Source organism: Babylonia areolata, chromosome 7 (assembly GCF_041734735.1).
Source record: "Babylonia areolata isolate BAREFJ2019XMU chromosome 7, ASM4173473v1, whole genome shotgun sequence".
In the NCBI taxonomy this organism is placed as follows: domain Eukaryota; kingdom Metazoa; phylum Mollusca; class Gastropoda; order Neogastropoda; family Buccinidae; genus Babylonia; species Babylonia areolata.
Window position 1 is genome coordinate 2928258 of NC_134882.1, and position 12434 is coordinate 2940691.

At 39.5% G+C, this 12434-nt stretch overlaps 1 protein-coding gene and 1 non-coding gene across 2 annotated transcripts in view; both read left to right on the top strand.

Annotated features, from left to right (window-relative positions):
* The window catches only part of LOC143283651 (ATP-dependent DNA helicase DDX11-like), a 93910-nt gene that overhangs the window by 40856 nt on the left and 40620 nt on the right, over window positions 1–12434 (top strand). The window contains exon 21 of the mRNA XM_076589860.1: window positions 8451–8554. Coding sequence (XP_076445975.1) covers window positions 8451–8554 — 104 coding nt within the window. The remainder of the gene's footprint in view (window positions 1–8450; window positions 8555–12434) is intronic.
* Window positions 6093–6164, top strand: Trnad-guc (transfer RNA aspartic acid (anticodon GUC)). Its single transcript has one exon. It is a non-coding gene; the product is annotated as a tRNA-Asp (tRNA).

Consider the following 12434-nt stretch of genomic DNA (forward strand, 5'->3'; position numbering starts at 1 on the left):
TCATGGGTTCTTCAACAAGTGCATATTGTGCACATACAAGCATGTCGTTCAATTCTGTTACTTGGTGTGTCGACTGCATGTTTCTGTGTGTGCGTTTGCTTGCTGTGTGGACAGACAAGGGGTGGCTGGTGGTAAAGCACCTCCCTGCTTGCTGTGTGGATAGACAAGGGGTGGCTGGTGGTAAAGCACCTCCCTGCTTGCTGTGTGGATAGGCAAAAGGTGGCTGGTGGTAAAGCACCTCCCTGCTTGCTGTGTGGATAGGCAAACCTCCCTGCTTGCTGTGTGGATAGGCAAGGGGTGGCTGGTGGTAAAGCACCTCACTGCTTGCTGTGTGGATAGGCAAGGGGTGGCTGGTGGTAAAGCACCTCCCTGCTTGCTGTGTGGATAGGCAAGGGGTGGCTGGTGGTGGTAAAGCAGCTCCCTGCTTGCTGTGTGGATAGACAAGGGGTGGCTGGTGGTAAAGCACCTCCCTTGTTAGGGAGAAGTCCCTGGGTCCATTATTTTATTTATTTTTTATTTATTTTATTATTTTATTTTTTCTCAAGGCCTGACTAAGCGCATTGGGTTACTCTGCTGGTCAGGCATCTGCTTGGCAGATGTGGTGTAGCGTATATGGATTTGACTGAATGCAGAGACGCCTCCTTGAGCTACTGATACTGATACTGGGTCCAACCCCAGAATGGTCTTGAAACTTGAAACAGATTTTCATGAAACTGTGATTGGAAGTCTGCGTTCTAGTCTTTTGCAGGAGATGGTCAAGCACTGCCGTTTATGTACTTTGTGTGCCCAGTGCACAAAAATGCAGGTTAACCCCACCTCCAGTTTCTGCTTGTATGTATATATGTATATAATTATGTCCTTTTTTCTATTAAAAATAAAGATAAGGTGAATGAATGTGACTGCAGTAAGATTTATACATTTGAGCTGAACAAAAACAAGTTAAAAAAAAACAAATGGTGACTAAACAAAAAACAAAAACAAACAAAAACAGATTCAACACTGGAGTTTGCCTGGGCGATTCTGGGATGATGGTTGAATAGTTTGTCATCAGATGTCAGTACCAGGGTCTGTAAGGTCAGTGGGTCGAGTCCTGGCAACATTTGATGGGTGTGTGGATGGAATTTTTCCCTCCATTTTACTGCTCAGTGAATGTGCAGACCTAGTGCCTGTTGCTCCTTCAGGTGTATGTGATCCAGTCAAGTTGCTATATGTGTGCTAGTTACTCTCTGTGTGTGTGTGTGTGTGTGTGTGTGTGTGTGGCAGAGGGAAAATAATCATAGGAGAGCAGTAAATGTTAGAGTGCGTGAAGTTAGAGTGAGTTGCACACACACACACACACACACACACACACACACACACACACACACACACACAGAGTAACTAGCACATATATAGCAACTTGACTGGATCACATCATGCACTCTCTCTCTCTCTCTCTCTCTCTCTCTTTCTCTCTGACAGACAGAGAGAAAGAGAGAAGCTAAGAGGGAGAAGGAGAAAGAAAGAGGGAGGGGGAGTCAAGGGAGCTGGGTTGTACAATAGTGTTTTTTTGTTTTGTTGTTTTTAAACTTGTATTGAAATATATAAGTCATGTAAATGACTCAAATCTTTACACACCTTCCAACTTTTTATTAAATCAATGAAGTACACGCACACACAGACACATACACACACAGACACAGACACATACAGTTATACTCACACACAAACCACACACACACACACACACACACACACCAACCACACCACACCCACACAGACTCTGTCCACCTTCCAGCCACCCACTCGGTTGATACATGCATATCGGCACCCTCCGTCATCTCTAGTCCCCTGTCAACACGCTACTCACCACAACAGAATTACTGTTTCAACAGTGGTATGCACCCTCAGCCATGCATATGTCATGAGTTTTATGTTCATTCCACATCAGTGTACATCATACTGTATGTGCACAAACGATGTGCACATCTGTCTTTCTCTCTCTCTCTCGTTCTATGTATAATGTTAACTTCTGCGTTCACTCATATGTACACAAGTGGGCTTTTACGTGTATGACTGTTTTTACCCCACCATGTAGGCAGCCATACTCCGTTTTCAGGGGTGTGCATGCTGGGTATGTTCTTGTTTCCATAACCCACCGAACGCTGACATGGATTACAGGATCTTTAACGTGCGTATTTGATCTTCTGCTTGCATATACACACGAAGGGGGTTCAGGCGCTAGCAGGTCTGCACATATGTTGACCTGGGAGATTGTAAAAATCTCCACCCTTTATCCACCAGGCGCCGTCACCATGATTCGAACCCGGGACCCTCAGATTGACAGTCCAACGCTTTAACCACTCGGCTATTGCGCCCGTCACACAGCATATCACATTGACACATATGATATATATGCATGTATGTACATTTACATATCAACAAGTACAGTTTCAGTATTACATTGAGGCGTATGAAATGTACTTCAGCCAGTAACATTGATGCATATGATATTACATAATTCTATATGCATGCGGCAGAACATCAAATACATACTGTTGTATCGATACACATGATATGTACATGATGTGTATATCAACAAATACAGCCTTTGTTCCCCAGGCACAGTCTTCCCTCCTCAAAATGATCATGTCTGTAGATACACACACACACACACACACACCCAAGGCCTCACAAAGCGCGTTGGGTTAACCCTTTTGTTGCCAGGAAAATAAGATTTAAGTGAAATCTATTTGCCTGGGGTTTTTTTTTTGTTTTTGTTTTTGTTTTTGTTTTTTACAAAAAAACAGGTATAAATTTTCAAAAAAATTCTGTGCTCTTTGTTGTTGGAGAAAGATCCATAAAAGTATATATTTTCTGAAAGGGAAATGAATAAAGAATACAAAACACATGATGTTTTCCCATTTTATATATTTTAAGTGACATGCTGTTGTTTTGAAAACAGTGTTTTGTTTTTTGCCACATTTTCAACTTGGTCATTACAAACATTAGTCAGGTAATTTGCACTAAAATATCATATTTTCTGGACAAATGGATATCTGCACACACAAAATTATACTAGAACAACCACAATATAAAAAAAACTGAAAAAGAAATAGATGCATTGTGACTTCTGCAAGTGATAATATGGATGTGAGGCCACGCCCCCTCAGTCTCCACCCCCCTCTTCACCCCTCTCACACGGTCACTTCATCCAGTTCTCATCAGACCGCGTTGGTTGAGTGCCAAGAAAATAGCTCATACTGTGTCCTGCTAAAAATTTGGTGACTTCTTTTGTCTGCTAGAGCTGAACAGTCAGCATCACTCACTGATAGTCGTATCTTGGCCACTCTCTTGTTTGCTCCCTTTATTTTCTATCAAATCGTCCTATAAATGTTCACAACTGTCTTCTCCTTCAAATATATGCTTCAATTCTTTCTGAGCATCAGCTAAAGAAAGTAATGTTGGTTGATTTAGTTCGCCACGATCATATGTCTTGAGCACGGAGTCAGTCCGACATTTTGTTGAGCGAGCGAGGAGAGGAGCCAGGCAAAACTGCGGCCAGTAACCCAACCAAAACATTCAAATAAAGGACTGACTTATGATGCAGATGGTGTTTCTAGCTATGAATAGAATCTAGAAGGATTCCCCAAGCTAAAGCTACCAGCATTTTCATCAACGAACTGAATGCAAATCAGGGAAAAGTCATTGTGGCAGCGAAGCGTACATGCTTTCAATGACGAGTTATCCCGTCATGTAGGCAGCCTAGGGGTTAAGCTGCTGTTCAGGCATCTGCTTGGCAGATGTGGTGTAGCGTATATGGATTTTTCAGAAGGCAGTGATGCTCTTTGAGCTACTGTTACTGATACTGATACACCCACCAACCCACGCATGTCCCAGTCAACACAGCAGGATCTCTATCTCTCAGCAAATGCACACTCTCTCACATACATACACAAACACATACACCATTACATGCACCCCCACACCCTCCCCACCCCTCCCCTTCACGCCCCACCCGCCCCCCAAGAATCGGATAGAATAGAATAGAATGTCTTTATTACCAAGTGTACCAGGGTCACAAGGAATATTGGGGGTGGGGGGGGGGGAATAGTACATAACAAGGTACGAACATAAGTTGAAAATCATACGCACACAGATACAGTAGAAATTAGGATATGTATACAAGTGCATATCAATATAAAAACTTGTGCATACTCACACATGCACACACTGCACACACACACACACACACTCACACACACACACTCTCTCTCTCTCTCTCACACACACACACACACACACACACGTTTGAACAGAAACCACATATTACATGTGGATGGGGCTGATGACCAGATCTCCAGGTAAATGGTTGTTGATTGCACAGTTCTATTTATCATACTAGATTTGTTCAGGAGACAGGGCATTGACTGCTTTGGGGAAAAAGCTATTGGCGAAGCGATTGGTTTTTGTCATACTTCTGTACTGTCGACCAGAGGGGAGCATCTCAAAAATCCAAAAAGCTGGATGTGATTCGTCCTGGCTGATTGATTTAGCTTTTTTGAGTAGCTGCTTATAATATATGTTGGCTTGCAAAGGTAGATCAGCCCTGGTAATCTTGGTGGCAGTTTTTACGATTCTGTTAAGAGCTGCAACTTCTGCCTTGGAAATGTTTCCGTACCAAACAGTAAATAGCAAAGGTTAGCACACTTTCAATGACTGCTTGGTAGAAATCAACCATGATTTCTGAACTTTTTGAGGCGTTGAAGAAAGTACAGGCGCTGTTGTGCTTTCTGAACAATTTTTTCCATATTTTTCTCCCATTTCAAATCGTTGGAAATGATCAGTCCGAGAAATTTTAATTTGCTGATGATCTCTACTTGCTTGTCTTAAATGATAAGTGGAAAGGGGTCAGATCTGGTCTTCCTGAAATCTAAAATTAATTCTTTTGTTTTTGATGCGTTGAGTTCTAAGTTGTTTTGATCACACCAGGTGATAAGTTCCAGTACTTCTTCCCTATATTTTGACTCGTCACTGTTCGTAATCAGCCCTTCTAGAGTAGTATCATCAGCAGACTTAACCATGGTGTTAAATTCATTTTGAGTTGCACAGTCTTGTGTGAATAGTGAGTACAACAGTGGGGATAGAACACATCCCTGTGGGGTGCCTATGTTGAGAATGCATGTGGAGGAGGTGATGTCACCAACTTAAACAATTTTAGGATCCATGCACAAACTGATTCAGGCAGCAAGAGGTCTTTCAGTTTAAAATGTAGACACACCCTCAGACCCATCCCCGCACACCTACACGTATGGCGGAATAACATGTGCATGCTGACTTGGTCTGTCTCACTCTCAGTCCACACGTCGAAGACCGATAAGGGAGATAACGGCGATAGCTCATGTCGGTTGTTTTATCTAGTCTTGCTCCCCTTGAACATAAAGTGGGGGGGGGGGCACAAAAACTGAAGTGGTGGGAGGAAAGATATGATTGTGGCGATGACCGATGTATGAGGCCTCCCGCGTGGAAGACTTAAACATGAATAAAAAATTAAAAAAATAATAATAATAAAGATATTTGACAACAACACATCCCTCCATGGGCCTGCTTTGCAGCTGTGAAAACCCATCGCGAAACGTGTAGCAGACGACCTAAATTTCGACAAAAGGAAGAAATTTTAGTATCCTAACTTCTTGGACCTGTTTAAATGCTGTTGTTTTTTGGTAAAGCAGGCATACGATAGATGATAAGTTGCATGTAGCCCACCCTCCTAATGAAGACTTAAGCTAAAAAAAAAAAACCGATAAGAAAAGACTTATATCATGAACAGAAACCAACCCTTCGACTCAAGCCGCCATTTTTTTTACCCCATGCGGAAAAAAATGGCTCAGATTGGCACTGAATGAGTGAACGATTGCAGACGATTTTTCTCTTTTAAAAAAAAAATTAAACCTATCAAGAGTCTGCGTATTTATACCTGATGAATTTATCAGAGAATCAAATACAGTAACCCGTAAAACCGAGTCGAAAACTGCTGTCAATGGATCAAAGTGAAACGTGTACCGTTCCGAAACAATCAGCATATGAATGAAAAAAATCGGATGATGAACAGCTCCTCGGTAGTATAGTGGTCAGTATCCCCGCCTGTCACGCGGGAGACCGGGGTTCAATTCCCCGCCGGGGAGAGCTTATTTTTCTTTTTGGTTGAATTCAAATTTTGTTGTTTCTTAACACTCCAGTTTCATAAGTTAATTGTCTGAATCCTAACTCGATTTGAAATCAGACTGAAGCACTGAACCTATAATAAGTGATGAGTTTCAGTTTGAATGAGTGACTATAACTCTGTGTGTGTGGGTGTGAGCAGGTGCATATGTGAGAGAGAAATAATGAGTGCAGGGAGATATGGATGAGAAGAGAGAAGGAGAGGGTGGTGGAGGAGAGAAAAAGAGAGAGAAGGAACAGTTAACTTTGTACAAGTTTTAGTCTTTATTTTTACATGTGCTTTAATAAGAAATCGGAAACTTTACTCAAAGTAATTACCATTAACTTTTTTTAAAGAATTTTTTATTGGCATGGTTGGTAATAAATACAATGGAAGGTTTTCAACTCTTCGGAAATTATAAGGTATTATTATTAATTGTTTTCAGATATAACTTTTTATATTTAGTATTTTGTATACTGACAACTATCTTAATCCACTACTACGTTATTTCATTTCCCCATTAACAGTGTTTACATATCTCACCTAAATGTAAATTGAGTGTTTGTGAATATTGTGATTATATGTGTTGCTGTGTCACTTTCTCTTTTGAGAGAGAATAAACTTAAATTTACACAAACAACAGCACAGTAAATTATAATAAACTTTCTTTGAATGAACCAAAAAAGAACAGGATCTTCTATTTTGCGCATTCGGGAATTATCACTGGGGCTCCAGCAGGTCTGTGTTGATCTCCACCCATAACCCTTTCAGTGCTAAGCCTATTTCATGCACATTGAAAACTGTGCCAAGGGATATTTGACCACAGACGGTAATGTTACCCACACACACACACACACACACACACAAATTTTAGCATGCAAACTACACAAAGTATATTTTACCTATACTTTTCTGAAAGGAAAATGAACACACTATCCAATTATGACAATTTCACATTAATTTAACCTTCGCTGGCTGTCGCTTTTGACTACACACGGAAGCTCATGTGGGTCGTCCACAACCCATACCTTTAAAGAGACAAGAACCTGTATATTCCTCCAAAGCTTGTGTGGGTTGTGCACGACCCATACTTTGTAAAGAGACAAAAACCTGTATATTCCTCCAAAGCTTATAACAAAATATAGAAAAGGGAAACATATCGTAACAACTGATTACACACATGCGCTCACACACGCACACACAGACTCACACAAACACATACACTCAGAAGAAACACATGCTCACGCATTCACACACACACACACACTCACACACACGCACACACAACTGATCACACACACAAACGAATAACACCATATGCACATACATACAAACCCTACTTATGCACTCAGAGATAGATAGATACAGACAGACAGACAGACAGCGAGACAGAGAGAGAGAGATGACTCATAGCATCCTATACATGCACAATCAAAGATATTCAGTCACAGAGAAAGGGATGGAAGGGGGTTATAGCTGAAGACAGGCGAAAGGGACGGGGCAGGGAGGTAGTGGGAGAGTAGTGGGGTAGTGAGGCTATTGAAAGTAAAACTTCTTTATTTTCCTTCTCTAAATGCAAATTAAACCTTCGGAAATCACTATTAAAAAGGTATGGGTTGTGCATGACCCACACGAACTTTAGAGGGGTGACCGCGTTTTTTCCTCTTTAAAAAGCATGGGTCATACATGACCCACACAAGTGTCCGTGTGTAGTTAAAACGCCACCTTTAATTACTCATTAACTAATTAATTAATTTTTTTCATTTTTTGGCAAAAGTTGGCCTTTTAGGTGTAGGAAGCATTTCTGAAATTTCGTATAAAAATATTTAGAATTGGCTGACATATTTGCGTTTTTGTACCCTTCTGGGTCGTGTACAACCCACGATAGCCAGCGAAGGTTAATGAGTTTGCGATAGGAAAATTCCTACAATGATATGGACTAAAGAATTTTAAAAATTACAATTTCACATTAATGATTTTGCGATTGAGAAATTCCTACAATGATGTGGACTTAGCCATCCACAGGTACTTTTTCACATCAGAATGGGATGGAAATACCCATCCTGGGGCACTCAGGAGGTTAATGCACCAGGCACTGTTGCAAGGATCTAACACAGGACTTATGGGACACTTTACTTGGTATGATGCTAGTTTTCGATCTGCCTGTCTGTTTGGGCTGGTTTTTTTTGTTCTTATAGTTTTTACCATTTTGAACTGGATTGTGAGTTTGTTCAACATTTTCATTATTTTTTGTTTATTTGCAAATCAGGTCATGTGATCCCTCCTGACCACCTTCTGGCCTTGACCTTGGGGGTGGGTCCCACTGGTGTGGCACTGGATTTTACATATCAAGCACGAGATAACCCTCGTTTGGTGAGTTTGTGGCTTCCCTTCCTGTGTTTTGTTCACGTTTGGTGAGTTTGTGGCTTCCCTTCCTGTGTTTTGTTCACGTTTGGTGAGTTTGTGGCTTCGCTTCCTGTGTTTTGTTCATGTTTGGTGAGTTTGTGGCTTCGCTTCCTGTGTTTTGTTCACGTTTGGGGAGTTTGTGGCTTCGCTTCCTGTGTTTTGTTCACGTTTGGTGAGTTTGTGGCTTCGCTTCCTGTGTTTTGTTCACGTTTGGGGAGTTTGTGGCTTCGCTTCCTGTGTTTTGTTTATGTTTGGGGAGTTTGTGGCTTCGCTTCCTGTGTTTTGTTCATGTTTGGGGAGTTTGTGGCTTCGCTTCCTGTGTTTTGTTCACGTTTGGGGAGTTTGTGGCTTCGCTTCCTGTGTTTTGTTCATGTTTGGGGAGTTTGTGGCTTCGCTTCCTGTGTTTTGTTCATGTTTGGGGAGTTTGTGGCTTCGCTTCCTGTGTTTTGTTTATGTTTGGGGAGTTTGTGGCTTCGCTTCCTGTGTTTTGTTCATGTTTGGTGAGTTTGTGGCTTCGCTTCCTGTGTTTTGTTCATGTTTGTGGAGTTTGTGGCTTCGCTTCCTGTGTTTTATTCACGTTTGGTGAGTTTGTGGCTTCACTTCTTGTGTTTTGTTCATGTTTGTGGCTTCGCTTCCTGTGTTTTGTTCATGTTTGGGGAGTTTGTGGCTTCGCTTCCTGTGTTTTGTTCACGTTTGGGGAGTTTGTGGCTTCGCTTCCTGTGTTTTGTTCACGTTTGGGGAGTTTGTGGCTTTGCTTCCTGTGTTTTGTTCATGTTTGTGGCTTTGCTTCCTGTGTTTTGTTCACGTTTGGTGTGTTTGTGGCTTCGCTTCCTGTGTTTTGTTCACGTTTGGCGAGTTTGTGGCTCCATTTTTATTTCTCACTGCCTATCTTTTGTTTTTCACTTCCTGTCTCTTCTTGTCTTTTGTTTCTCACTTTTTGTCTTTTGTTTCACACTTCCTTGTATTTCTCACTTGCTGTCCTTTGTTTCTCACTTGCTGTGCATTGTTTCTCATTTGCTGTCTTTTGTTTCTCATTTGCTGTAAAAAAAAAAATTTTTTTCTCAATTCCTACCTTTAGTTTTTCATTTCCTGCCATTGTTTCTCACTTCCCGTCTTTTGTCCTCATTCTGTGAGTTTGTGGCTTCAGTTCCTGTGTTTTGTTGACTTCCTTTTACTTTATTTGGTGTTGTTCGTTTTTCTGCTTTCTCTCCTTTCTTCAGTATTCTGATAGGTGTGCTGGGATCAGGTCAGCTCAACGGAGGACTGAATGAGGTACCTCGAAATGTCCTTGGTCCACAAAGAATACAATGTAAAACATACAAAAACAATGCAGAAAAGCAATCACAATCAGCCTGCAGTGAATATACATCATGTGGCAAGAAATGTTTTCTTTAATTCCAAAATGCAACCTTGCATTATAAACACAAACATAATACACATGAATGTGTGAATACTAAATTAAATATAATGATTTTGTACACAATCTTAGAATTAAACACTATGAGCTCTTCTCTCTCTCTCTCTCTGTCACACACACACACACACACACACACACACACACACATTAATGCATCAAAGTATTATGTCACATAAATATGTTTTACATCACAGTACTCAGTGGTGAAAAACAACTTTTGCATATACTGCACATGTACATTCTCTCATGTTCACATAATGTATATAAATATACAGTCAAACACACAAACACACACACACACATTGATGCATCTAAGTATTATGTCACAGAAATATATTTTACATCACAGTATTCATTGGTGAAAAACAACAACTTTTGCATATACTGCACATGTATATTCTCTCAAGTTCACATAATGTATATAAAGTCACACACACACACACACACACACACACACACACACAATGTGAACCACATTAACAGAATGAACACATGTTTAGTTATAACGTGTACACATTCATTTTCCATTACTGGACAACCAAAATGAAAACTAAAAAGAAGCTAAAGAAAACAATTCATTCCACTAGAATAGCAAATCGGTTTGCAACTTTAGCCTCAGTACGTCAGCAGTACAAGAACTCATGCCTCAGTAATCAATTGGAACAAGATTGCCAGCTGCAAAACGTCACCAGAATTGATCAAAGAGATTGATACAATGATAGTAAGCTTGCTGGAGACCTGACAAAACACATTTCATTCAGCTGCTGAGAATGGAAAATCACAAAGAAAACACAAGAATATTTAACTTAAAGAAGAGAACGCAAGAAATAGTTCAACAAGGAGCACCACTCTGAAAGAAAAGAACTGAGTTCATTTTTAAATCCGTTTAACAAAATCTGTTCAGCCGTGGTCTCCAAGAAAAATACTTAGCTCAAAATTAATCATACAAGAAACTAATAGCGATACATAAAAACAGAACACCCAAACAAATGCACAAGTTTGTGAAAACTGAATGAAACAACAGATAACAAACCAAATTTAGAGTGGAAAGCTTGAAGAACTCAAAGAAATAGATGGGCTATAAACAGACCGATGTCAAACAAGACTATGCAGAGGTAAGTGGATTAAACATCTCAAAAACCTTCAGAGAGAAAAATAACAACAAACTGATATACAAAAGGCCAGGGATGATTACATTTAAAAAAGAGAGAATCAAATTAACTTCAAACATTTCTTTAAAAAAAAAAAAAAAAAACACAAAAAACAAACAAACAGTTCCCAGCTGAATTATTCGTATCTGTTTAACTTTAACTAAGATTAGAAAAATGTCAAAAATTCTCAAAATGATGTTATAAATGAAATGATAAAAATCATGTATTATAGTTATACTGTGAGGGTCAACCTGATGAATGAAAGCCTCCCCACACCCCTTTTTTTATCACAAAAACTTGAAAGGACACAAAAAGCAAAATACAAATGACATAAACAAAAACATTTCAAGTCAATTCAACTAGGTTTTATGAAGGATACAACACTCATCCATTTAAACATGTCGATAATGCACCACTTGCACGTATACACACGCTCACAAACACACATATCTCTCACCACCACCCCCCAACCCCCACATTTCCTATACACATGTCCACACCAAACTTCATTATTAATTCATTATGGGTTTTTTTTGGATGATAATCATAAATATAAAGGAAAATTATTCTTCCACACACACATGTATATTGTTTTATTGTTTACACACACACACACACACACATTTACAAGCATTCATTTTTATTACGAATCTACTTTTTGTAGAAACTAGTGTTTCATCTGTTGTTCATTTATGTTCACACACACACACACACACACACACACCACACACATATATATATAACAGTTTGATTTGTTTTCAGTCCTAGGTTATATACATTATCTGGTCTGCACAAATCTGAGTTGAACAACCAAATTATTTTACTTTAAGATTTGTTCCAAGTACAAACATTGTAACTTTCTCCATTTATAAATGGTGTAATGTAGGATTTTTTTTTAACTCGCATTGGTTTTGTAAGATCCCTTAAAGAAAAAAGAAGAAGGATTAGATCACTCCATTTGCAAAGAAATTGATTTTTCAAGGAAAAAACATAACAAAAAAAAAGATTATTCCATTGTTCCATACAATACCACTGTACATGATGTAACAATATTATTTAAAAAACAAAATACAAAATAAAGTCAATAAATACAAAGCATGAATATAATATCTAAGTAACAGGTACCAAATGATAAGCTTTTTAAAATTCTCTTGTGTTCTCACTGAGCATTTTGGGACATCGTTATCCATTTTGGAAACATGTCATATGACAAGATTGCCGCAAAAACTTTGTTCACAGTAGTCCATTTCTGTGTACTAAAGTACAGAAAGCCATAAAA